Below are 24,319 nucleotides of genomic sequence, written 5' to 3' on the forward strand. Positions count from 1 at the left end.
GATGAATGCTACAGTCATAAAACTGCCGTTAGAGTTGTATTGATGCAACCTTTTGGTGCCTTTTATTTACAATCGTCCAACTCTCATGATTGATGTGTTAGCTGTCCAATCACGCCAAAGGTCAGGATTTCTTGGCCAATGACGTTGCTGTGGGGGCGGGACCTTCAGGACGTTTCCTCATGTCTCATCGTCATCAACCCATGGGCTGATTTGTTTGTTGTCGAGCAAGATGGAGTTCCTTTTGGGAAATCCTTACAGTACCCCAGTGGGGCACTGCATTGGTATGTAATCAGACGTTTAGAGAGCGACACCTCTTGACAACAGCTGTGTGTGTGTCCTGGAAATGTATCAATGTTGTGCGATGGTCGTTTACGTGCTTGCCTGCTACCTTTAGCATGCTAACGTCCCTGAATGAGTTCTCTACAGCTGGACCGTTAGCCGCCTAGCTAATTGGTAGTTGCGGTAATCTCTCTTGTCATTTTGCTAGCAATACATTTAACAAACTTCAGGTCTGTTTTCTGTCAGTGTCAATGTTTAGGTCAGTGCTAAAACAAACGAATACAATTGCTGATATGTTAAAGGACGACTGATCCACTGACTGATACAAGCTAACGTTAACAGTTAGCCGCCAGACATCGTCTTATGATTGGTCTGCTGTCTGTTACTTGGATGTCTTTTATTTTCTTAACTGAGTACTTGGGTCTTTCCAGAGAGAGCCACTGATGGCTCTCTGCAAAATGAAGACTGGACTCTTAACATGGAAATATGTGACATCATCAATGAAACAGAGGATGGGTGAGTACCGAGGGGAAAAACAATGACTATCCATATGTTATTGATTAACCCTCTTATATGCACTGGCATAAGTGTGTTTTCTTTGTTCCTGTGCTGTTTTACATAATTTATTGCTGTATCAGGATATATTATCAGAGTCAATCTTTTTATTTTTCTCTTTATCTGTGTCATACTAAGAAGCCTAGCTCTGGCTGTGTAAGGGGGATTTATGCAAGGCCTCGTTGCTTATCTCATCCCTCCATTAACCTTGTACTGTATGTTTAAGCAGGTGTGTGTCGTCCAGGTCTTGTTTGAATAGGGGGTTGTAAACTGCCTTTAGCTGATCTAACCCATTGCAGTGTACTATATATCAGCATTCTATAAAAATAGGTCTGACTCACCTTGTCTCTTCTCTCTGGGGAATGTAAGTGGTGTTATACACAAACTGCTGTGCGGCTGATTTGATCTGTTAGTAGCGGTCAAAGAATTGAAAAGTTAATAATTACTGCCTTAGAGTTAAACCGCTGCTTTGTTAAGGAAGAGATTTGAAAAGACAAAGAATCATTGACATGTACCTGTGCCTGGTACTTAGCTTTTTGCAGTTGTGTCCATCATTCTGCCATTCTAAATGCCCCTTAAAGACCGCTGTCGTTAAGTCAAGTCAGTCAACATGACAATTGTGTTTGTCATTGTAACTGCTTCATTTTAATATCTGTATGTGTGTCTTTACGTCTGTTTTCCATGTTTATTTCACTATATGTATTTTTTTGTTTATTACTTCATCAATCCATTAAAAAGCTGTTGGCTTACTGAACTATGCTATCCTTTTGTATTTAATGTGTGCTTTTCCTTTTCTGGTTTAATGTGTTTGTGCAGGCCAAAGGATGCGATTAGAGCAGTGAAGAAGAGGCTGAATGGCAACAGGAACTATAGGGAAGTGATGTTGACTTTAACGGTGAGTTGAAAGGGGGCAAGAGGAGGGCAGCTACACTGTATTTACATGCTACAGTATTAAAACGAGTTATTCATGTAGTCCAGTCTCCTATTGTCATATCAGACGACTAAGTCACATGTGAAATTAAGTGTTATTGTGGGTTTTTTCTGTCACTTAATGTAATATTATGTATAATCTGCATTAACGGATCATTTAAAACATTTCCATCCATTTTGGGTTGCAAAACTTAAAAATGTAGATGCCTATAACAGGAATTATTTAACAGTATATAGTGACAGCGATTTCTTCTCTGTATCCTTCAGGTTCTGGAGACAGGTGTGAAGAACTGTGGCCATCGTTTTCATGCTTTGGTCACTAGCAGGGACTTTGTTGAAGGCGTGCTCGTTAAAATCATTTCCCCTAAAAACAACCCGCCTACAATCGTTCAAGACAAAGTACTTGCCCTGATTCAGGTAAGATAATAGTGAAATTGCTTGTACAATAGCACAGTCCGTGCATGTCATAAGCCTAATAGGTTATTTGCATTAACGTAATTCATTCTTAAAAAAATCTTTTTTAATGCTAAACATCAATGTGAGAGAAAGCTGGTGTTTCAGATTTGAGTCTGAGAGGTGAAGTGGGGTTAGCAGTGTAGGTGTAAAGTATGTATGGGTGTGTTACAGTCCAAAGGGTGTCCTGTCATCCCCAGGCAGAGCCTCAGGTAGAGTACAGTGTCTCCAGGGCTTCAGCCAGGAGCAGCTCTAGTTACCTGTCGCAGCTCGGGTAACACTGCTAGACTCATGTGGGCTGATCTTATTTCCACCAGTGAAACCATGTGACTACCCTACAGCATGGATCAAGGAAGACGGGGGGGTCCATTGTTTTCTTGTTTGTCTAGTCATTAGGAGGGTTAGCTGGGAAAACGGTGTGGGAAAATGTATCGAAGAGCACTCCCTTTACACAACAGCAAGAGTATTGTTAACATTGTGTTTAGAAAGATGTGTAATAACCAGCTGGGCTGCAGACTGCGGTTGTGTTGAGCAGCTCCCTAACCACCTGTCTCAACTCTCAGTAGTTAATGTGTGTACCTTTTTGTAAATGTGAGTATTGGGTGCACAGTTAATATTCCTTACAACACTAAAGTAATTCTAAGTTGATATATTCCAAGAGCCAAACTCTTACCAGCCTTGGTCAGAGTAATGGATTTGTAATATGCATTACTTTGGTTTTAGACACACATAAACCAAATAAAGAGAGCTGTAGTGGAAATTCGAAATTTAAATCAAACTGGCTAGCAGTTTGAGGTGACTGAGTAGAAAACTTTTGCATAGAACCATCTCAAAGTCTTGTGCACTTGTTTTTTAAAAGTGTTTCTTGTTTTTGAGCTGTTGTAATGGATTATGACCCAGTTTAGCTATAACCTGCCCACTGGTGAGAGAGAAGCCAAGAGCTTTGTGGTTTGCTGACTGAATGTATTCAAGGCGGACAAACAGAAATGATCAGAGAGCAGGCCTCTTTACTATTCCCACATCCCTTGCTTTGTTTGCTTTGTCAGCCCTCCTTTTACCCATTTTTTTCCTTCTATTTTGCTCTCCCTCTCTCTCAATTAAACTCTTTTCTTACCCTGCCTTCTCCAGGCATGGGCTGATGCGTTCAGGAGCAGTCCAGACCTCACAGGGGTGGTCCAAGTCTATGAGGAGCTAAAGAGGAAAGGAATTGAGTTCCCCATGTCAGAACTGGAGACCCTGTCACCTATACACACACCTCACCGGGTAGGAGGCATCGTACGAAGTAGGGCTGCCAAAAATGATGTTTTTGTTCACATGAGTACAAACTATTCCAATATCTATTTTTGCACATTATGTCCCTGACACTGTGTCCTAGCTGGCTGCAAGCGAGCCAACACTGAAAGCACCACAATGGACAAATAACGGCTGAATTGTAACTTTGGAATGAGGAGTTATCTATATGATGCCTCCTCATCTATATCTTTATGATACCCACTTGCTGTTCTCTGCCATCAATATGGTTGTTGATGAATTATTCCTACTTCAGCACGACCTTACGTTACTTTTCATTTTCATTCGATGAATAAAGTGTGACTCCAGTCATGCAATGCATTTAGTGGATGCAGGGCAAACGGGTGCGGTAGTGCTTCTTTTAAAAAAATAATCGAAGATACATTTTTGTATAAAAAAAAAAAAAGATCTTTTACTATTTTATTATTGATATGAATTCAGAATATTAGTTTGGCAGCCCTAAAACTAAGCATCTTAAATGTGTACAAAAGTTTATATGCAAGGACCAAGTATAATGCGATTTATCTTCCCAGGTAATTTGTCTCTCTTCCTCTGTTGCTTCTAGTTGGCTTCTGCTCCAGAGGGCGACTCCACCCTACATAAGTTCAGCACCATTCCCCAGCCCACACCACAGGCTGTCCCACCAGCCTACACCACCCCTCAGGTCCCCAACATTCAGGCCACTGGATCCATCAATCCTACACCTGAACAGGTACAGTGCTTGTACAATAAACACACTGAAACTGAACAGTTGGGTCACATATGTACTCGCTGTACCTGCAGTTCCCTCACAGGTGCCCTTCTTTGCCCTTCCCAAAGACCAAACACAATGATATAACTTCAGAGTTTGAATGCTCTGCAGAAAACTTACTTGGTGTGGCTATGCCCTAAGCCAGTGGTTCCCAATCCCAACCTTTTTTGTTAGTGTTTACTTTGCCTTGGTTAAGCTTGTCATACTACATACTACAAACATTTGCAGAGGCAGAAACTGGATGTTTCAACAACTGTTTAATCATTACTTTAATGTAACTATTTCAACTGTTTATGTGCTACTTTTAGCTAGCTATTTTTAAATGATCTGCTCCTTTGCTGTGTAGTTTTAATGCACTCTCAATAACAATACATGGTTTTAGGTGTATCAGTTTTGGCACAATGGACACAGGCTGATTGGCAGCTTATGTGTTATGTACATTTATTTACTCTTTTTTTTGTTTATCGTTCATCCTTAGCACACTTTTAAACAAATATATATTTTTTTATTTTGTAGCTAAGTTAAGTTTAATTATTATGAGCTTTCCATGTGCCCCTGGAGTCTAAGTACCCCGGGTCGTGATTCCCAGTCCCAAGCGATACTATTGGCTTTAAATTTCGTAACTTTTCATATTATACAAACTGTAGATTAATTTAACTCTATGACACACAGATTTGCCGGCTGCGCAGTGAGTTGGACGTTGTTCGTGGAAACACTAAAGTGATGTCGGAGATGTTGACTGAGATGGTCCCAGGACAGGAGGATGCTTCAGACTATGAGTTGCTACAGGCAAGGAAGTGTGTGTGTGTGTGTGTGTGTGTGTGTGTGTGTGTGTGTGTGTGTGTGTGTGTGTGTGTGTGTGTGTGTGTGCGTGTGTGCCTTCAAATATAATAAACAACTAGTGTTTTTAGTTTAAGATACATGAACAAATCATTAGGAACAGTAACCTGAGACCACAATGCAATAATGTCCCGTATGTCTACATGTGTGTAGGAGCTGAACAGGACTTGTAGAGCCATGCAGCAGAGGATAATGGAGCTCATCTCCTGTGTTTCCAATGAGGCGGTGACTGAGGAGCTGCTGCATGTCAACGATGACCTCAATAACATTTTCCTACGCTACGAAAGGTTAGAACACACAGGAAAAAAATGCATGTTCATACTTACTCATCTTTTGGAGGGTAAAAATATATGCATATAAAAACGTATCTTTTCACCAACATCAGTGAATGTGTGCACATATCCTGTGAGGTAAACTCTGAGGGATTTTTTTAATTGTTGTTCTCTTTAATATTGTATACTTTTTTCATGTTTGCCTCAGGTATGAGAGGTTTAGGACTGGGAGGTCTTCAGCTCAGAGTGTCAACAATGGGGTGAGTCAGCAGTTACTAACTAATGTTCCGATCACACGTAAATATCCTGGATTACCTGTCTGAAAATTCAGAGCTAGATCTCCATGTCATGGTGTTTAATTAATGCTCATGTTTTCTCACCCTCTGATGTCGTCACCTTTCAGTGTCAGTAATGTGGACTTGCATGACAAGTGCTGCTTTCTGTCAGTTACCTATCAGTGATTTACCAGATTTACATGCCTAATTAATTGGAATTCCAATAGAGACATGCATGCATTTACTTTCATTATAAAAATGCAAAGCAAATATAATTTATACATTTTTTGTTATTATTATTTAATATTCCATCTGCCATTGTTTCTCTATAATACAGCAACTGCAGGCCTGTTGCATTTATGTCCTGTCCAGCAGGGGGAAACATTGGCTGTGACAAAACGGTAGTCAATGCAAAGCACAGTCATTTCATTTGGGAAGTACTGGGATTGAGCTCTTTGTATTTAAGGATCCACTTGTGTTGTCCAACCCAGAACTAAATACAATCAAGAGTCCAATCACAGCTTCAGAGCGGTGGTTTATGCCAAAAGGTTTCTTTAGGATTCATCAGCCAAGAGCCCTGACTGCATTGTTGCCTAGTTTCAACATCACATAGAAGTCATTGTTTTATGCCTGTTTTTTTTTACTTTAATCTAAAACACAAAACTCACTTTTTTTCTGGTCAGCTTTCAATTGTCATGCTTTGTCACAGCTGTACTGAAATACATACCTGCCTTGCAATGTTCCCTTAACTCCATGTACGCTACATCATATGCTTGTATATGCTTATAGTAGAAGGCGCTCTGTCTTCATGCCTTTTGTCCGTTTCCATCTGATGATTCTGTATGTACTGATTTCTATTTCTTAGTTATAAAACAAAATCAACATTGAACAAAAACATTGCCAGGAATCTGATGAAAAGCATGGGGCAAGGACTTTGTTGGAACATACTTACCGCCCTATTGGGTTTCAAGTTAATCAGGCATGCTATAGCTTCCATAGATATCATGCCATTACATTGTATCCCTGCCCAGGCATGTTAATGGTATTCACTGTCTCTTCCTTTCTGTTCTTTTCTGTTCTTCTGTTTCTGTGGCTAGCTGAGACAGGCAAGTATGAAAATAATTGTCAAACTCCCTAAATGACCAGCTTCACCCCACAGCGACTATTGAAACATGGTTATATAATATGAGCCCTGCCTCCACCAGTAGCTGTCACCCCCATATGGCATGTTTTCACGATGCAGCCCCCAACAGCCAATGATATGATGAAACCTGGAGGTAGACTGACAGTGATGGAAAGCTTTAAGATGGCACTACGTGAATGTGTCCCTAAAACCACTGTCATGTTGTCTTTGCATTATCTCAAACATTCAAAGTTTGGGATTTGCAAAATGGTATTTAACATATTAACTCCTCCAGAGCCAAAATATTCAATTTCCCCCCTCCCTCCCTGCTGTATTTGTACCTTCTTAAGGGGATTGTTTTGTCTTTATAGATAACAGCATTTTTATAGTTATTGACAAAAATTTTCACCACATAAAAAGGTAAATGTGTCTCTTATGAAGAGCAATATTCTTGGACCCCCTTAAGAATCATCTTTTTCAAAAGATTACTTAATTTTCTGCTATCCTCAGTTATATACATTTTCATGCTCTCCTGTAGCTAACCCACATGTTTTTCAAGATTGTACTTATTATCATGACTCTTATCATGAACCATTCCCCATAATGTTTCATTTGTGCCACAATTGTTTTGTCTTTATTTTTTGAGACACCGTTAAGAAACAATATGCAATATAACCCTGACTTTTTCTTAGACTTCCACAAAAGGATTTGTTTTGCTGCCCATGAGCCAGACACCCTCAATCCTTCATACAGCTTTTACACAAAACAAGAGCTTTAGTGTTGCTCATCAGTTTCTTCTTCACCAGGTCTTGAGCGAGGCTACAGAGGACAACCTCATAGACCTCGGCCCCGGCTCCCCAGCAGTGGTCAGCAACATGCCGAACGCAGCCCCAACCAGCTTGCCTCCCACCATCACAGCCAACGCAGGAAGGCCCTCCTCCCCGGCTACCTTGGCCTCCCGCCTGGCCGGCCTTGGTATGCATACTCCACCTCAGACATTAGCCAAGCTCTCACTCTGAGATAACAAAAAATGATGTTCTTCTTCTTCTGATACAACAAATTGCGACTTTCTATACTTACATTGAATGACGTATTGTATGTTGTACTGTAGCTGTTAAGAGCTGATTGTGATTCTGAACATATGTAAGACTTGGCTGAACCACACCAACATAAGGGGCTTTGCTAAATCAGCCTGCAGGCTAGTTAGCTATGTATTGATAAAGGCAAGCCGAGGCTCCTCATGCAAAAAGTTTCTTTGAATAGAGACTACTCACTTACATTACACGGTTAAAGGAAGTTGAACACTTAGGGAAATACCCTTATTTGACCTTCTTACTGAGAGTTGGATATAGGGTAGACAGTTTTAATGCTAAGCTAACTCTTGGCTCTGGCAACATATTTAATGCACGTATATCGGAGTGGTATTGATCTTCCTGTCTAAATCTTGGCAAGAAAGTGAAGTGAAGAGAAGTTAATTGTAAGAGTTAACCTATTCATCTAATCACTGCATCTGCACCACTAGAGTTTATTGTACACTAATTTAGCCCCCAGCTGATTCTGCATTTGACCTCTATTTTAGCACCAGCAATGGTTGCTAGAGGATTTTTTCTTCAAATAATTGACACTATTGAATAGTGTGTGACCATTCCATTAGCAGTGAAAATCTGTTTTATGCTGTAGACAACCAAATATTGTTTTTTTCCCTCCAGACATGGGTGCTGACAGTGTTAGCAGTACCTTGAGCTCTCTGTCTAGCTGTAAGCCTCCTCTTGGCCAGGATGACTTTGACGTGTTCGCTCAGACCAGGACTGGAACTCTGCCTGAACCACGCAAGACGTAAGGACGCGTTCCAAATATATCGTGAATTCTACTGTGCATACATTTTTATGCATCAGAATTTACTGCTTGTGCTTTTATGGATTTTAGATCCCGCCCTCATTAATTAAGAGGGATTGACTATCAAAATTGTTGTAGATTAATTTATAGTCCATCAATTAGTCAACAAATTGTGCTCTATTCATATTTTCAATTATGAAAAATTTGGCAAAACAGGATTATAGAAAGCTTGTTTTCTACCTCTTGTCTCAGCGCGACAGCAGAAGACAGCAACCCCTCTGACGGCCTTCCTCCCACTCTGGATGTCCAACAGCCGACTGCAGGAGTGGTGAGTCACAGTGACACAGGCTTTTATGTCCAGTATGGATTTTAAGGCTCAGTTGGTGTTTTCATAACCAGTCAAAAACATTTGAGTGTGTGTTTGTATGTGTTCCATGCAACTGTACCAGACATTTCCCCTCAAGCTTTAACTGGTGCTGCTGGATGCTACTAATCGCTCATTTAGTTAACAAATGAAGGAAAGAAGGTTAAACTTTTCTTGGAACATTATGTTTTTATAACAGGATGGTTTTAACAGTAATATGTGTTCAGGCTACATTTCCAGCTGTTTTTTTTTTGGGGGGGGGGGGGGGGTCAGTGTGGCTCTCAATATATTTCCAGTGCATTTCATTTTTCAAGAATCTTAAGTGCTTCCCCTGCTGTGGCTATTTTTACACATTACTAACACAAGACAAAGATTTCGTCTTGTCAGCTGTAGTGTGTGCGTTTTCGATTGTGTGAAATTGTCAAATAAAATGACAAACTTGGTGGTAACCGGCCGAAGTGACCTGCTGAGCTGTAAGAAATGCTGTTGCCTGCTACATTCATCTTCAGCATCTTAACGCCTCAGTCCCATCTTAATCAGCTTTTGTGATGTGCTCAGTGTTTTTTGTATGTAGAAGTGGTTTCTCCTGCATGTCAATGTGACCCATTGTCATTATCATCACTTTGTGTGATGTGCCACGCCACAAACATTGATCTCCAATCCATTCATTTTTTTGTTTTCCTTCACAAAATACTTTCTTAAGTTGCGTTTGAGTTAACACTGAAGTTCATTTAAGTCATATTTTCTGTTGTGTTTGGGGCGGGATTTTTTTTTTTCTTTTGTGGCATTGCTGCCCTCCGGCCACCTGTTGCAATCTCGGCGCTGCCCCGTAGGGTGTCGGAGGCCAGTCCTCTGTCATGGATGACATAGAGGAGTGGCTGTGTACTGATGTGGTGAGCCCGTCATGATTTTTATTTCTGCCTGCAGTTCTCTCTCCCTTTCTCTTTCCTTTTTCACTCTGTTTTATCCCCTTATCTCATTCAAGTCTTTTCAAACCAGAAAGTAACACGTTTCATTGACATTACATTTCCTCACTTTTTGGCCAATCACAAACTTATATCCTAGTTCACTTTATGTTACTAACGCTGTGTTTTGGGGCGAAACTGATATCAGAAATTTGTGTAAATTGAGCATGAAGTTTTGAATGCAGACATGTGTCATCAGGATCATGCTTTCCTACCACTAATGGATGTAGTATCAAATATCTATAATCTGGTTTTAGTCTGGCACTAAAACATTGCGATGAGCATTCAGGGTTGTGAATGACTGTATCCATCTGGCTTTAACTCTAATAGTCAGGGATAAAGTTTCTTCTACTGCGTGAGAGTTTTAGTTGTATCTGTGGGTTTGATCAATTTTTTTTGTTGCCATAACCATATCCTAACCAAAACGTGTCGCCTAAGTGTATCAAACTTTGTATTAGAATGAACAGTGAAGCATCACAAGAGTTCATGCTCATTTCACACAAATTGATGAGATGGTGTTGCATTATTGAGTTGTAATATCCAGCTGTTTTAGTTGGGAAACAACTGTTGGATTTCTTTTGGTGTTCATACTATTTTCTATAAATGGGCATTATTGATTCAAAAATTGTTTGCACAATTTTGGGTGTGTGGTAATGTCAGGTAAGTGGCTTCTTGTTAAATAATAAAACTGGTGAGTGAGTGAGAATGCAAAAAGAAAAGAGAGGTTATACGGTGTGTGGTGATTTTGGACAAATGCACGGGATCAGAATTTAACTTGGGTTGCTGTGGTTTGCAATGGATTATGTTTAACAGAGTCAACTCCCAGGTGTGATATTGTTTTTTTGTTTTTTTTCCACCAGCAAGGGGATGAAGGTGAAGAAGGCGTGACAAGTGAAGGTAGGTCATAAATCTCCTTTTCTCTTATTTCCCATCTGTTGATTTCCTGCTGTTTCCAGCTACATTTTATCCACATCTTTTTTCCTTCCGATGATCCAACACTTACAGAGTTCGACAAGTTCCTTGAGGAGAGAGCCAAAGCTGCAGAGATGGTCCCCAGCTTACCGTCGCCCCCCAGTGGTGAGCCGGGTGCAGCACAGGGAACCCCCAGCCGCAAGAAGCCAGAAAGGCCGGAGGACGCTTTGTTCGCCATGTAGACCTTCCACCTTTTGACCTCTGATCACCCAGCCTAAGACCCGACCAGCCGAGCGGCATCACCCGAGGACAGACTGACCTGCCACTTAAAATACATCCACTACTGTTAGGATTCAACACTTTTTCATTACACTACAGATTTGTAAATGCTCTCCTTGTAAAAAAAGGAATTATTCATGCTCTCCGTTAATTTTTCACAAAAAAGGGAAAACCAAGTGAATGGCCGATTTCATGACATCAGACGATGGATCTCACCCACATGATGACTGGTGTCAGGGACTATGAGCCGGCCCGCTTTTTCCATGTTTATGTGTGAAGAATCTCCCTCCAACTGTTGTGAACTGCAGAGCTTCATGTTGCAGCTGCTCCTAAAAAAGAGTTTTATAAAAGAGAGTTCCGCTGTCCTTTACATTATTAGTAGGAAATCAATTCCTTACCCAAAGCATGAATTAACACCACCCTACTAGATCATTTAAGTTTTTATTATTATCAAAAGACCCAGACAGAGCTATTATGGTTTTGATTGCGGAAATTCCCATCACAGGCAGCAGCACTGCATTCCACTCAGTCCGAGTTGAATTGTAAATCTGTAAATGACAAATGTCAAGTTTATTAGTCGTGTGTATATTTAAGCTACAGAGAAAGAGATGTTGATTTAATGAAGATTTTTTTGAAAAGGCTTTATCTTCCAGCTGCTTTGACAATAGGGATGTACCTCACTGAGGTCAGCTTTTTTCACACGAAAAGGGAATTGTATACATCTGATAATCTACAAAAAAGAATTTAAAAGGAAGAAGAAGAAGAAGAAGAAGGAAGATGGGTTTTGTAATTGGCATAATTGCGCACAACGCCAACTAATGTGTCCTTTTACCCTCCTCTAAATCACATGTAGATTTCTCTTTGACAGACGTAACCACAGTTGTGTTTCATTGAGATTATTTTGCTGAGATGTTATTCACCTAATCCTGCTGTCTCAGATTCAAAGCAGATGCTTTGAATCATGAATTTACATGGGTTGAGTTTAAAGGGAGTGGTCTTGTTATTTGGAACAGAATCCCAGTCAGAGTTGGTCTAACTGGTAACTGAAGAGACACACATGCTGTTATTGGTGAGTTTTTACTCATTGCCTGTAGGTTTTAACTCCTTTTCTTTCTTTTTTTTAGTAGATTGTGTTCTGTATGATTTTGGACCAAAATTGTGCTTTCTTCTGGATGTGGAAGGAAATTTCTTGGATAATTGGATTGTCGGTATATAATCAGGTCCTGTCTTTGACTCAGAATTCACAACTTAATATCTAGAAATGCAATATCACACTACAAAAGCTGTTTGCGCATTACATTTGTGTGTTTTCTCCTTCATATCTTTATGCTGACATCTTAAAAGGCTTGACCTTTCAACATGACATTTGTTTTCAGAAATGAGCTGGCTGCAGACATAGTGCTACAAATGAGACGTTTTACTCTTTTGACAATAATACATGCAACATGTTACGCAATCACGACAAGCTTAAAACAAGTGTGCACTTTGACAGCCGCATTACCTTTCAACCTGTACTGTAAATCATTTAACACTTAACCAGATGTAATTGATGAGAGCTGTTTGGAAATATTTGAGCTGGAGTGTAGAAATAATTTATTCAGAACTATTTTTTTTTCTTCTTCAGATCAGTATTTTAAATAATTTTATTGTGCAGAAGAAAAATGGGAAATGTTAATAGACAGAATGAGGAATTGTCATAATGGTGTGCGTTTTAGTATTTTTGTTAATAGAGTTAAGATTTTCCTTTTTATACATTGCTGCTGGCTAATGTATTTTATGTTTCATGATTATATTGGTTATGTGGATATTGTTCTTGGTTTAATCTGTCCATACAGTAAAAATACTGACATATAATTAAGGGCAGTCCATCACTGATTAATATTCATAGCTGCAAGATAATGACACCAGATCTCCCATTTATCACATGAAGGATACATATTTGAATAGATTCACTCTGACGTAGTAGCACATGAATAAACAGAAGAAATCAACTTGGTCACTTTCAACAAAGCATCAACATTGCACATTTTGAAAGGGAAACCTTTCCTTCTGTTTCCTTGTTTTGGTGTTTTCAGAGTGTGTGTGTGTGTGTGTGTGTGTGTGTCAGCTGTTCTGTAACGCAGAAACGTTTTATCTCAGTTGATTAAAAAAAAAAAATAGAAGCCTAAAAATGTGTGTTTTAAAGAATACATGTTACTATCCTGTTTGATACCGTCCAGGATCAACCTGGTTTATATCAGTGTGAGCTCTGTCAGTGGTTTGTAACTGAATCGCAGCATAGCCAAGTCATCTCTGTTCTGCAGAGGAACAATTAGTTTCTTTGTTTGTCGCTGGATGATATAAATAGAGATGCTGATAAAGGAGGCCGTGCTGTGTGACTGCTTCTTTCCTGAGTTGCCTCATCTCCCCTTTCTCTTTGTGTTGTTTGACTTATGCATGACATATAATAAAACATTAGCACTGTTTCCGCATCCTAGCTGTTTGTCTTTATTTTTGCGGGGCTGTTTTTCCTGCAGAATGTAACAGTTATTTGCTGCACCACAATGTGCTGCCACCACTCCAGTCCTCTCCTTGGCATACCATCCTTCGCCTGGCTCCTTCAGATGGTAATAGCTGAAGCTGACCTGCAGTAAACCCTCCCTGGAGGCCCATGGGCCCCACACCAGGGGCTTCCCCATTGGTTGTCTGGGATCACCTCATCCCACAGCATGGCCCCACACATTCAGCCTCGGCCACTGGAGCGTTTTCCCGGTCAAAAGAAAAAGAGGGGTGTGTCTGTGGGACAGTAGACTGGAATACACCAGTGCACAGGAGTCCTGTTTTACTCAACGTGCTGATTTTAAATGAGACTTCATAATCTCTTAAAAAGTCATATTGCACAAAAGAGCTTGTGGATTTCTCTTCAAGAGGTAAATGGATGCTTTTATGTTTTCAAGTTAATCACTGAAAGAAACATTTAATTTTAATGTTTCTTTTTAGAAATGTGTTCAGTTTTTTTAGGATGCATTTTAGCCCTGGATATAAATCTGGTAGTAATTTGAAGACTCAATCCTGTTTTACTGGTGGTTAATGGCACCATGTGCTGCTTGTTGGTGTAAAATGTTGTACTGTTTACTGTGTGTGTAAAAACATGCGCTACCACAAATGCTGTAAAAAAGTATGTGTTGATATTGAGGCAGTAATATGGACAAAAATCTAACCTCAACACTGTGCTGAATTTAGACACATTGCTCGTATCTTGGCAAGCATCACATTAACTCTAACATCATTACGTCTGTTGCAGAAGCCTGAGCGTGTGGAGCTGTTGGACTCTCAGGAATCTGTGCACCAAAGAGTAGAAATATAGAGGATCAGCTTTTACTACTCCTGAGATTGATACCTCCACCGTGGTGTTTGTGATTCCCCTCTCCACAAGCAGCTAGATAGCACACCCTGGTGATTGGACTACAGAGCCTGAACACACACTTGTGATTGTTTTAATTGAGTGGAAAAGGAACATCCTTCCACTCTAACCATCAATAGAACCGACAATAGGCAGCATGAAACAACTTGCAATAAAGAGCAGGAATCACCACAAAAACCTCTGGATCAACCATCAACCAAATGTTCAGAGTGAGAGTGGAAATGCTGGCCAGAGCTGTGGTGCATTGTAGTTGCATTGCATGCTATGCTGACAGTGCAATGGATCTGCTTTGCAACACAGAACTCGGTCATATAACAACTGAATCATGAACACCATCAAGCATAATCAAAGCATAGTCCATTATTGTATAACTAACATTTGTCACTTGACATAAGAGGTAATCAAAATTGTAAATGCTATTGTTATTTATAGGGGAATACAAAAAGTATACATATTATGTAAGTGTGTAATTAATTCTTACTGCTTTTAGATTACTACATATATTTCTCTATTTACTGTATCGAATGTTGGTATAAGCATTGTGTCAATATCATTTTGGGGGGCATTTTATGGCTTTTATTAGACAGTTTATAGTGGAGAGATGGGGAATGACATCCAACAAAGGTCCTCGACCAGATGATGCATTTTAGTTTGTGCCTAAACCCAGGGGCCACCAGGGCTCACCAGGTATCATTTTTTATATTTTAAAGAAATACGGACAATCAGAAACTGTTTATATTTTCCCCGAAACTTCTCACTTTTTTTTTTAAGTGGTCAACAGGAGTGATTTTTCCCAAGTGCCTGTAATCATTATACAGTACATCAAATGAGATAATATATCTACTGTAAGGGAATTCAGTGAGTCTATATTCTGCTTTTACTAAGCCATGCCTACTGTATATCAGGTAAATATTATCAGTATGAGCCACAAAGTAAGGTTTTTTTACATAATATACTAAGACTTTTTTAGACTATTTCCGACAAACTATACTGAGACTTTTTTTGACATACTATACTATGACCTTTTTTTTTTACACACTACACTATGACTTCTTTTTGACTTTTTCAACATGATAAACTATGACTTTCTTTTTACTTTTTTTCAACACATTATACTATGACTTTTTTGACATACTAAACTACGACTTTCATTGATATAGCAAACTATGACCTTTTTTGTCACACTATACTATGACTCTCTTTTTACTTTTTTGGACAAACTATACTTTGAGCTTTTTCAACATACTAAACTTTGACTTTTTTGTCATACTATACTATGATTTTTTCCAAATACTATACTATGATTTTTTTTCGAGTTTTTACGACATACTGAACTATGATAATATACTGTACATTTCTTTTGAGTTTTTACGACATGCTATACTATGACCTTTTTCGACATAATATACTATGACTTTTTCAACTTTTTTGACATACTTTACTAAGTATTTTTTCGAAGTTTAATGCTATGACTTGTTTAGACTATTTTGGACACCCATGACTATTTTTTTACTTTCTTTGACATACAATACTATGAATTTTTTGGACAAACTATACTTTGAAATGTATCACTTTTTTTATGCTATTTTTTGTTGTAAAATACCAGTCCCTTTTTTTGACATATAAAACTATGACATTCATGACCTTCTTCAACATTGTATACTGTGAATTTTATCCTGACCTGTCTCGATATTTACTCTACTATTTTTTGGTTTTGGTATGGTACGTTTTTGACCTACTAGATTTTGACTTATTTCAATACTATACTAAGACTTTTTCGAGCTACTATACTAAAACTATTTTTATGACATTTTTTAAAATACTATACTATGTCTTTTTTTCATGACTTTTATGGACATACTACATTATGATTTGGTTTACAATGGCTTTTTTTTATGAGTACTATAACATTACATAGCTGCTGCTCTTTTGTCAAGATGTTGGGCTGAAAAAAACATACATTCAGGATGAAATTCAATAGATAAGATGTTTGTCTAGCAATCAGCAATTTAAACAAAGTTAGAATAGAAAAGCTATGAGTAAGAAAAAGTAACTAACTTATTAACCAAAATCCTCCAGCTGCTATGCAAATTCATGCTGTGTAATATTCCATAGGTATTCAGTGCCCTGTCCTAGAACTGCTATGTGAAACTTGTTTTTGTAGATTTCAGCACACTTGGAATGCACTACAGAATAATTGATGTTACGCTTTTGTTATGTTTATGTACTTAGGTGGGTCACACGGATAACGTTACTGATAGTGAAAAGATGCAGCTCAGGGCTGGGCAGAGTGGCCTAAAATTTATATCACACTATTATTGGATTTTTCCTTAAATGTCAATATTAATGCTTCTGAACGGGGTACAACGCTGATACGGCAAGTACATGGCTTAATTAACCATAAATCAATGTTAACCATCAAAAATTCTAAAAGTTATGATTTTACTTTCTTATTGGCATCTATGGTGGTTATTTGCAGAAATGACACAATTCAAATGAATAGGAACTATATGATTGTTTTTTTATTCGAATACTTGCTTTGTTTAAAATAAATCTTTGCAGAAATACTTTTAGTTATGTGTTCTAAGTTGCTTAGAGTTAGTGTAAGGAAGTTAAACAAGTTATAATTCCTTCTTTAATATCTATGTTATATTACTGTGAAAATATCTTCTTTAAACAACTGTATTCATTCAAGTTTCTCGCCAAGAATTACATCTTACAAAAGTTAGGTTGGTAAGGGATGGAAATGCTTGTGTGTTTACCACAGATATTACTGCCATCAGATTGCATTTTCATTTTGATTTGAACACCAAAAGAACGTGGTGACATTCAAATGTAAATGCAAAATACATTATTGCTTTTGAATATTGTCCACTGAAAAGCAATGCTGAAAATAAAGCATCAATCCCTATTTAATTTAAAAAAAGATAGAAAATTGCATTTAATTTTTTTTGCATTTAAATGATATGAATGGAAAATTAGGTTGCGTTGTTTGTATGACATTGTATTTAAATTTTAAAGTTTGAATCGACATTAATATTGCCACTGTACAGCAGGGAACGAGTTTGGAAATGAAATGTCAAACAGCTTTTCCATTTTCATATAAAATATGGTCATAGAGCACTCATACTAATGAAAATTGGATTTTTGCAATTAAATTGTTTGTCAAGTAACACATACTGTACATATGAGAAATATTGTGTGCTATTGTGGAATTGCATTTAATTTCAAGTTTACTCTTTCATTTTAATAAAGTCCCCTATGGGCTTCCATATAAATCAAACAGTGTGTCAAAGGATCTAATCATGACCCTCTAGCACAAGGACCTTTCCTGAAACTTTACCACAGGTGGAGTGTTTATTAAATGAGAAATGACAAATTTAAACAGATATCTGGCAGATTTCTGAGATATATTTTCATTTGAATGTCAAGCCCTTTCTTTTAATAAATTTACTATTTTCCCTTTTCTTTCTGGAAAAGCACTTCTGGTATTCCTTGCAGGGACATCAACCTAACAGGGAAAATGTAAACTCGTCCCCGACTGCCATTGATTGACATGCCATGTTGATGTTGTCATTACCACCACACACACACACACACACACACACACACACACACACACACACACACGCACACACTTAAAGCCATTTTCAAATAATAGCACGTTCCTGCCTTAAAGTGCATACTGGATAACCTGCAGATGTGTGTATGTCAAAGGCCTCCAGCTATTTCACTATGGTTCTTCATTAGCCGGTAGCTCATACTGTCTTTCCAGTGTAGATCATCCATACTCCTCCAACCACATGGGAGAAAACACAAATAAAACAAAACACTAATATTTATCTTCATCCCCATAATCCTATCCACAGCCTCGGTGCAATCTGATCGCTAAACAAGCACTCAAGATTAAATGACCTAATTGTGTTTATGATTTACTTTATATTAACGTTGCAGATCAATGGTTTCCCAATTTATTTTACCTGCCATTCTGCTGTTTCTCACCCTGAGCTGCTCACTTTACCTGGCAGCATAATGAAGTCTCAAACAAAATAAATTCCCACTCTCCTATAAATGAGAAAAAGTATTGCACATAATTATGAATAAAACGTTAGAAGCATTAACTAGGAATGAAACCAAACAGATGAATTTAAAAGAGTTATTTAATAGAGGCCATTCATTGGGACAATGTGCCAGTAGCTACAGTTTCATTTATTCACCGACAACATAATATGTGCATTGACTTTTCGGGCCTGACTGCTGCCTTGCTTTCTCTTTAGCTGCCTCAAAAGACCCCCATAGCCTCGGAGCACTTTATGCTAAGTTAATTTACCCAAATATATCCGTGGCATCATGGCAGCAGTAGCCCCCACTATTTAACATCACAACTTTGTTAATGGAAACTTGCTGATCCATAAACATTTGTGCAGCCGCAGACGTTTGCTGGGGGGCAGTTCACATATGAATGTTAAAAACCAATAGATCGATGAGGGGCATTTGCAAAGGAGGCATAAGGTGTGTTTAATTATAATTGCGTCAGGAGGTTTGTGTGTGTTTGTTGGGGGAGGTGTTGCTGTTAAGGCTTAGGCAGGGGCCTCTGTATTTAAATAGGGTCACATCTCGGTCTCACCTTGCAAGTGTTATTCTATATTAAATGCCACTCATGTTAAGTGCGTTGAAACCCTCCTCTGATGTAGTCAAGACATAATATAAAGGTTAAATTGAAAAATGTCCCTTCAACGGCACAGGAACACGCTATGATTGATCTACCTTGTACAGGCAAGGAAATGTTAGCCAGACCTCTGTTTCGTTAGGCCTCTTTTAAGTGTGTGTGAATACAATGTGTTATAATAATGAGTGACTGGATTTGAATTTAAGTGTCAGTCAATCAGGATTTCGAAAGGTCAATGAAAAAATTAGCAAAATGTTTGCAAAAGGTGGGTCTGAAACAACCGCTCAGTCAGAATAGGACTTGCATTTCCTTTTCTTTTTTTTTACACCAGACATGTCATACTAGCACAAGCAGAGGTGTAACTGATATTAAAATGAACATGGCTATGTTCTGTCCAAATCTCCCAGTATCTCATGACAGTGTCAGCTTGGCCCAATTCCATAGTACATACTTATTCTAAGCATGTTTTTGTACATAGTGTGTTTGAAATGGAAAAGTGACAAAATGGAATATAATCAAACTAGACTGTATACGTATTAAATAAGATTTTTGATCATGCGGTTGAGGCTACTGGCGACAATGCAATGCACAACGGAATTAGAGGAGTTACTCAGCTGCATAAAAAAAGTGTGAGTGGTGTTTGTATTGCAAAAAAAGAACATTGACTGTGTGTTGCATTTCCATGCTAATGTATTATATATTAACTATTTACTAATTATTATTCTAAAGGTTTTTTGTATTAAAAAAATAAGGAAATGTTGCAATAGATGTCGTGCAAAGGCAGTCTAACTGCAACTTTAGAATGACACTGTCAGTTAAACTTAACTTAAAGACGTCAAAATATTCCACCAAAATTCAATTGCCTTTTTTCTGTTTCCTGAGGAATTCCTGGTATGGTATCACCACCATCCACAGTTAGATTTTCCTTTGTGTTTTGGGAGGGTACAGTACATCAACATCAACAGTCCAATCAATATTCAAGCCTGCGTCCTGACTGTTTTGAATTTCCTAAATGTCATCACTTTTCCAACATGATCTAGTATCTAGTATGAAAATTGAACTTGTGTCTTTGTCTTTAGTATATTAAATGCTTAAACTGTATACTTTGACCATTAGTATGTAGTTTATACAGTACTATATGGAATTTTTATGTTTTTCGTATTTGCGATATGCCAACAGTGAGTCAGCACGCACATGACCCTGAAACTGAAGCAGCTAAATGGAATTCAGCCTTCATTTATAGTGGTATTTACATCTGTTCCTTTCCTACTGTGACATGTCAAAAGGTATTGTGTTCCTTCAACATAGTGTTCGTCTGCTGGAGAAGGAAAGTGGAGGATGTGAATTCACGAGCATGGTTTATGACCTCAGAAGTGGTTTTTTTAGCCAATCACGGTTCAATATATCATTATATATCTGCATGTATAGGTTCTGGAGTTTACAATGAGGGAGAAGGAACAAATTTCATTTTAGAATTTAATTACATTTTTTACAAAGGGAATTAATATGTCTTTTGTTTTATTTTTATGAGACAAAAAGAGTATTTGAATATCCACTTTGTATAAAACGTGTCTGGAGGGGATGTTTGAAAATAAAAGTATTTTACTGCTGAACTCATTTGTTGTCACATTCACTCAAAAAAAATGACAAAATGTGCCAATAATGATTAATAAAATTGAGTAATTACATAAATCATATTTAGCTCTAACAGGCATCATTGTCTGGCCAAAGAATAACAAATCAAACCATAAGATTCTTAATTAACTCAACTTCTGATCAGAAGATAATCCAGTGGAGTTTGTTGTGTTTTACATGTCATATTTGTGCTAATGGCTCCTGTGTACATACATATAGAGAATACTGTAAATCTAGTCTATGTCAGCACTAGACACCGTATGTACAGTATAATGACAAAATGAATGCTGTACTGTATTGTTCACATTTTATCTTTTTGATTAATTCTTAGTCACCATGATTTTAAGTGACTTTTTTCCATTTAAAATCCATCCCATGAGTCTGTACCTATATACTTTGCTCTTCATTTACACTTTCAAGTCAGTAAAATCCCTTCTGTGGCGTTCCTTCTCTGACTTTGGATGTCCTTACAGTACTTCCCAGTTTTGGATACAGACATAAAGAAATAATAAGTTCAGTCTCTGCTTTCCTCATGTCTTACAGAGTCCAGAAGTGCAGGTTCAGATGTTGGGGCTCCAGGACATGTATTGGAGGCCCTGTGGGCCCTATGTGAACGGGGCCGTGGGAGGATCTGACCCCAGACAGGGGTGGATCCGGAGTGGATAGGATGTAGTCAATGCTAAACTTGATCTCTGACTCTGGTTTCCCATGCTGTGTGGGGTTTGGGATGAGGTGGTTTGGCTGGGGGCCTGACCTCGGCCTCTCAGGGTTCAAAGCGCAGACGGTGGAGTCGGGTTCTGGCCGCCGAGCTGCGGGTAGGTGCTGATTGCTGTGGCTTTCCAAAGGGTGGAAAGGGGTTTCTCTGGAATCACGGAAGCCGATTTTCATGTTCCTCCTGCGCCGGCGACGCCGAAAGTTGCCGTTTTCAAACAGGTCGAGCATCGATTCACAGCCGGTGGCAAAAGTCCAGTAGTTGCCCTTTCCCTTCTCATTGCCCTCTGTACGAGGAACCTGCAGGAAATATGAATTGAAAAATAAAAGAAAATATTGTGTAAAAGACATCATTTCCCAGTTTCCCCTGCAGACAGTGCAGTGTGTTTTCCCTCACCTTGATGAAGCAGCTGTTGAGAGACAGGTTGTGTCTGATGGAGTTCTGCCAGGCTCTCTGGTTGGAGCGGTAGTACGGAAATCTCTTCATGATGAATTCGTAGATGCCCGACAGAGTGACCCGCTGCTCGGGGCTCTGCTGGATGGCCATGGCTATCAGAGCTATGTAGCTGACACACAGACACACACTCTAATCAAACAACAGACTGTGTTAAGTTGACAAAAGATAGACACATGATAAAGGCTCTTGATAATTGAATTTTGTTGACTTTTGTGTGTTAAAATTGTGATAATGACCAATTCTACTAACTGTTTTCCTTGAGTATTTATTCCTAATATCTGATGTTATTAAAGCCCAATATATGGAAAAATAATGAAGCGGTAACCCTTCTATTTACCACAAACTCGTCCTAACAATTTGATGAAGGAGACAAAATCTAGAAATAAACAATTTTCACTGTTATTATAGCAAATAAAATGCATCTTGTTTGAGTTATATGTTGTATGGGGGCTTCAAGAAAATATATATATTCTTTTGTTTAAAAAAGAAATATCCGAAATGTGCAGTTTAATATCTCAAAACCAATAACAGAAATCTGAATGGACTTATTTGGGTTTTGTTGGTGGTTGTGCTACACTTACAGTGCGGTCAACACCAATCACAAATATAAAGATAAAGATAAAAATAAATAAAATACATTGTATTTAATGTTTTACAGCTGGGGTCTCTGAGTAACGCTTCATTTATTATAAAATGTAATAAGTTCAACACTGCTTCTATGAGCAATTCTTAGTAATTCTCATAAACTAATAAAACAATGTTAATTATGTTTTTGAGCTATTAAAGAAACCAAACTGAATATTATGGTTAATTTAGTGAGGATGGAATGGGAGGTTTTGAATTGTATCTTTAATTTAATTTAAGAGAGTTCTAACAGATGCATGCAGCAGCCACAATAAATTAGACTGCTGTTTGAAAAACATCTTTTATTAACATTTATATTATATTAAACTCTGGCAAAAGTCTATGAAAAATCATGAAACTAAATAAATAAAAAAATTAAAAATGGATATTAAAAGAACCACTGAAAGCAAAGGAAAAAACACAGTATATCTAACTATGCCTCTTAAAGCAAGATATATTTCTGATTAGTTATATGTTTTAAGACCTACTGTATTATACAGAATATAGGCCTACATTTTGTGTACAGATAAACGGAACTAGGTTGCACTAAAAAATCGTTTTGTTTTGTCCAGACTGTCAAAAGTATGATATGCTCACAATATCAATAAATTATATGAAATGTACTATATTAAATGTATATCTATCTATCTATCTATCTATCTATCTATCTATCTATCTATATCTATCTATATATATATATATATATATATATATATATAATAAGATAGATAGATAGATAGATAGATAGATATAGATAGATAGATATATATGACATACTGGTAGACGAAGTGATGTAAAAACAGATTTTTCAAAGTTACATAAAATAAAAAGGAAATGGTCCATACCTGTATGCAGGTCTACACATTTTCTTCTCTTCGTCTGTGCTGGAGGTGGGATATCCGTCTCCATCGTAATTAAAACAGTTGAAGGGGTAGTTAGAGTTATCAAACATTTCTACACTATGAGGAGTCGGATGTGGCATCCAAACTGTTTGGCTCATCTGACTCTCCTGGTCAAAGCCCAGCAGCAACACCTTGTCCTGCTGCTCTGCTCTGCCACCATGCTCTGCTCAGCCAGCTGACACTCTGAGCTCTGCTGATGACGGCTTCCTCCAGCCCCCCTCTCCCCACAGCTGCTCTCCAGGAATGGCTGCAGGTCTCACGACTCAGGGCCACCCCTCTTAGCTCTTTGAACTCCTTGTCCTGGTCTTGTTTTCAGATTTTAGATTCACAAATTCTGTAATTTTGTCAAAAGCACTGCACACGTTTTAGGATTTCCAAGTCAGGGCAAATTGAAAAACTGACGATAGCATTGTTCAAATTAATCTAAAAAATGTTTGTGGAGACAATAATATACAACAAAGTCTTCAAAGCCCCAACACACCTAAATATTACTGCATTTGAATTGTTGCATACATTAAATAAGTAAAATATAGCTTACAATAAGTCATTAATATAAATGATTACCTAATATTGTAGATGCACTCGCTGTTTTGTTTCTGAAAATACTTCATTCTCTTATTTTAACAACATATGGTTTTTTTTTCTCCAATTAAAACCAAAAGTATGTTACAAACCTACAGCTGTTAAATGAGTTTAGCAGAAGAAGAAGGATGTTTTCCCTCTGAAGAGTAAAAAAGCAAAGTACAGCAAACAGGAAATGCATAAATGCAGAGCCAGTGGGCTGCAGTGCATCA

General features: G+C 38.1%; 2 protein-coding genes across 3 annotated transcripts; one reads left to right on the forward strand and one right to left on the reverse strand.

Annotated features, from left to right (window-relative positions):
* Window positions 1-189: 189 nt before the first annotated feature.
* tom1l2 (target of myb1 like 2 membrane trafficking protein) lies at window positions 190-13,589 on the forward strand. 2 transcript variants are annotated; one of them, XM_054598913.1, is made up of 15 exons: window positions 190-281; window positions 711-795; window positions 1,651-1,729; window positions 2,032-2,181; window positions 3,346-3,480; window positions 4,073-4,219; window positions 4,931-5,047; window positions 5,252-5,385; window positions 5,579-5,630; window positions 7,575-7,743; window positions 8,478-8,604; window positions 8,857-8,932; window positions 9,802-9,861; window positions 10,794-10,830; window positions 10,939-13,589. In XM_054598913.1, exons 1-15 carry the CDS (start codon window positions 230-232, stop codon window positions 11,085-11,087), a joined length of 1,569 nt encoding a protein of 522 aa, XP_054454888.1. In that variant the 5' UTR covers window positions 190-229; the 3' UTR covers window positions 11,088-13,589. The 2 variants fall into 2 exon arrangements, with proteins under 2 accessions (XP_054454888.1, XP_054454890.1); XM_054598915.1 differs by lacking the exon at window positions 9,802-9,861.
* A 7,779-nt stretch (window positions 13,590-21,368) lies between these two features.
* On the reverse strand, window positions 21,369-23,575 carry foxl3 (forkhead box L3). Its single transcript, XM_054599560.1, has 3 exons — window positions 23,469-23,575; window positions 21,940-22,126; window positions 21,369-21,842 (listed from the first exon to the last, which is right to left on the reverse strand). The coding sequence occupies exons 1-3, from the start codon at window positions 23,573-23,575 to the stop codon at window positions 21,369-21,371; spliced, it is 768 nt and encodes a 255-aa protein (XP_054455535.1).
* Window positions 23,576-24,319: the final 744 nt, after the last annotated feature.

This window comes from Anoplopoma fimbria, chromosome 5, assembly GCF_027596085.1.
Source record: "Anoplopoma fimbria isolate UVic2021 breed Golden Eagle Sablefish chromosome 5, Afim_UVic_2022, whole genome shotgun sequence".
Taxonomy (NCBI): Eukaryota; Metazoa; Chordata; class Actinopteri; order Perciformes; family Anoplopomatidae; genus Anoplopoma; species Anoplopoma fimbria.

Bases quoted from the DNA above. Each gene is read 5' to 3' on its own strand.
- tom1l2 (XM_054598913.1), top strand. From the start codon at position 230: ATGGAGTTCCTTTTGGGAAATCCTTACAGTACCCCAGTGGGGCACTGC. The intron at 1,730-2,031 runs GTGAGTTGAAAG...TGTATCCTTCAG, and splicing joins AAGTGATGTTGACTTTAACG to GTTCTGGAGACAGGTGTGAA. The intron at 8,933-9,801 runs GTGAGTCACAGT...GCTGCCCCGTAG, and splicing joins AACAGCCGACTGCAGGAGTG to GGTGTCGGAGGCCAGTCCTC.
- foxl3 (XM_054599560.1), bottom strand. From the start codon at position 23,575: ATGTTTGATAACTCTAACTACCCCTTCAACTGTTTTAATTACGATGGA. The intron at 22,127-23,468 runs GTATGGACCATT...GTTTGATTAGAG, and splicing joins ATGTGTAGACCTGCATACAG to TGTGTGTCTGTGTGTCAGCT. The intron at 21,843-21,939 runs GTGAGGGAAAAC...TATTTCCTGCAG, and splicing joins TCAACAGCTGCTTCATCAAG to GTTCCTCGTACAGAGGGCAA.